Source organism: Lactuca sativa, chromosome 9 (assembly GCF_002870075.4).
Source record: "Lactuca sativa cultivar Salinas chromosome 9, Lsat_Salinas_v11, whole genome shotgun sequence".
NCBI classification, from domain to species: domain Eukaryota; kingdom Viridiplantae; phylum Streptophyta; class Magnoliopsida; order Asterales; family Asteraceae; genus Lactuca; species Lactuca sativa.
In genome coordinates this window covers 17,216,611-17,219,657 of record NC_056631.2, presented here as the reverse complement: position 1 = coordinate 17,219,657, position 3,047 = coordinate 17,216,611, and the positions used below count along the sequence as shown (strand labels likewise).

At 32.5% G+C, this 3,047-nt stretch overlaps 1 protein-coding gene across 1 annotated transcript; it reads left to right on the top strand.

The window, feature by feature from the left end:
- The first annotated feature begins 413 nt into the window (after positions 1-413).
- On the top strand, positions 414-1,899 carry LOC111903957 (uncharacterized). Its single transcript, XM_023899735.3, has 2 exons — positions 414-1,086; positions 1,415-1,899. Exons 1-2 carry the CDS (start codon positions 595-597, stop codon positions 1,478-1,480), a joined length of 558 nt encoding a protein of 185 aa, XP_023755503.1. The 5' UTR covers positions 414-594; the 3' UTR covers positions 1,481-1,899.
- Positions 1,900-3,047: the final 1,148 nt, after the last annotated feature.

The window sequence follows — 3,047 nt, the reverse complement described above, 5'->3', positions numbered from 1 at the left end:
TATCATATTACAAGTTTGCCACCGTGTCCTTTATGTTTAAAGGCTAATTAAATGAATGGCTGAGAATGATTCTCCCATTGTCAACTTTTTTTATTTTCTCAATTGAACCCACCTCTCTCTCTCTCTCTCTCTCTCTCTCTCTCTATATATATATATATATATATATATATATATATATATATATATATATATATATATATATTTCATTAAATCTAGAAGAAAAGGAATCACATTATTCAGAAAATGAACTCTTTTTTTTTCCTTAAATCAAAATCAAACAACACATAATTAAGCCAAAAAAACAGCAAAGAGCATACAATATAATTATAATGATTGTTTGGAAAATCAAGAATGTAATTGCACCACCAGCCACATGGCTACAGCTGATTGGGTGGAGGCGGCCCTCCTTACAAGGCCAATAATTGATCATTCTCCTAATCCACTCTGGATTCTTGCTGGCAACCCTCCGCCCCCTCTCCCCTTCAATTCCCTTAAACCCTAATCTTCTCATAAAATCACCAACACCTGAAGGTCTTTTTTCGCTACAATTAATCCCCAAACTCCAATGCCCTAGAAAACCCCACTTCAAAAAATATGGCAAACATTCTTCTTCAACAACTTTTCATTAGCGCCCTTTTCACTCTCTCACTTTCAACTCATTTCTGTCTCTCATCCTCTAAACAATCGGCAACTATCTACGATATCCTTAGATCAAACGGATTACCAATGGGTTTGTTACCGAAAGGCATCACCAATTTCACTTTTGACGATTCGGGTCGGTTTGAGGTTCACTTGGATCAAGCTTGTAATTCCAAATTCGAGAATGAATTTCACTACGATCGGAATGTTTCCGGCACGTTGACTTATGGCCAGATCAACGGAGTCTCGGGTATTTCAGCCCAGGATTTGTTCATGTGGTTTACTGTTAAGGAAATCCGGGTCGATATTCCCAGTACCGGTTTGATATATTTTGATGTGGGTGTTGTGCATAAACAGTTTTCTTTGTCTTCGTTTGATACACCAAGGGATTGTTTGGTTGCTACTATGTCTGTTAATAATCAGCTCATCATTCAGAGTGTGCCTAAGGTAAACAGAATTAAATTTTCTTTGACTTTCTTTTTATTTTGACTTTTTTGCTATCGAGTTTGATAATTTGACCACCGATTAGAATGTATTACAAGAACTTGAAATCTGAGTTGTGTAATATGTTCAATTTTGAAAATGGGTTAGCTTTGACTTTGTTGTTTCTCAATGCCATGCTCTTGATTTTCTTGATTAGAATTGGGTGTTGAAAGAATCTTTAAAACATCTTCTATTTTTTTTTTATTAATAATCAACCAATTGCCTAATCAAAAGCTTGAAAGCTTACATATTGCACTTGAAGTAAAATTCTGATTGTGTTTCTGATTTTCAGAGGCTATCAAGAAAACTCCGGACCCCAAATCACCACCTTCAAGAAGATTTAATGGCAGTTTTGTGAATTTGAAGTTGTTGGCTGCATAAAGATGATTAAATTTAAAAATGGCACAATAGCTCAATCAAGTTATGGGTATTTCCGTTCCTTGTATGTACATGTTTTTTTTAGAAGATCCGAAAATCTTGTGGTGTTCTTGGTTTTGGGTGTTCTTTATATATAATAGTATAGAGTCTGTAAACAAGTCGCAAATCGACATTTTTGAAAGGATATGAAGAACACAATGCAGAAGAATGTGAATTTTCAAAGTAATACATATTGGAGCAAGGGATCAAAGGTTGTATATCAGGTGATCATACGAGTTTATTTTAATTCATATTTAAAATCATAAAACCATTCGTTCATGTATGAATTCTGTTTTTGTAATGTTAAGTACTAAGTCATACCTACTTCTTGATCGAATAAATAAGAAATATATTGGAGTATATATTTTGTTTACATCATCAACCATTTACTACATGTTTCTTTACTTATGATTGTATAAGTGGTGTATACTGTACAAGTATTTAATGCATGAGTGATGTGAAATTTATGTAGAAAATTGTTGTGATGTAGAAATAGAGCTTAAAAGTGGGTGGTTAGTAGATATACTCACCTACTTGTGGCTTGCCAATTGTTGATTGTTTACTATATTTGTAGGTATCCACACAATTAGTTGTTGCTTCAGGTGCAACTCTACTTTCAAATTATATAAATAAGGGGAAGGAAAAGTATATTTGAGATTTTATTTAGTAAAACAAATTGCAATTGAAGTTTAAGTACAATAACAATATTTATTTATGTTGTTTTTGTAATATCTCACAATAAATATATGTTAACTGGTTTATGGTCTTGATATTCTTATGTAAATCTCATTATGATTGTTATCAAATGATAACAAAGTAAAGAAATTATGTACACCAAAAGTAACAATCGGGTACCATTAATGATTAGCGGTTTAGCATGCACCACTAACACATGATAATTAGTGTGCTTAAGGTAATTATTTAATTTACTGGAGTAACTGTATGAAGTGTGTTTGATTGTAATCATGAATATTATTTCACAAATTTAGATTGTCAAAGTACACTTAACATTTTTTTTTGTGTAATATTAATATATTATTCGGTACTTTGGATAGTTAAAAGTCTATCTAAATTTGTGAAACAAATCAATATCCATTTATTTATTATTATCCATACAACAGGGATATTTTTTGTTTGGTTCTTTGATTTAGAACAAACCTCAACTACATTAACAATTTGTTTGGTTCTAATAACTAGAATACAGCGCATAGTTTATTACTTTCATTTTTAAGTGTTGTTAGCATAGATGGAGTAGCTTCTTTAACAACACATCCGTAACCACAAACAACCTCCTCCGATCTCTAGAGTTGTTGGTGGGTGTTTGTTTGACTAGTGATTTTGAGGGAGGTGTTCATAACATATTAACAGTCGATGGTTTAGGTTTTTGGTGGGAGCTAATGTAAGGGGTGATGAAAGAAAATGGGGTTATACAGGTCGGATTAATTGATGTGTCACGGGTGGGTCATTTTTAAGTGCATTAAAATGAGAAATTTTCTACTATTGTCTAT

Coding starts and splice junctions, on each gene's coding strand:
- LOC111903957 (XM_023899735.3), top strand. CDS start 595: ATGGCAAACATTCTTCTTCAACAACTTTTCATTAGCGCCCTTTTCACT. Junction 1,087..1,414: donor TCATTCAGAGTGTGCCTAAG/GTAAACAGAATT, acceptor TCTGATTTTCAG/AGGCTATCAAGAAAACTCCG.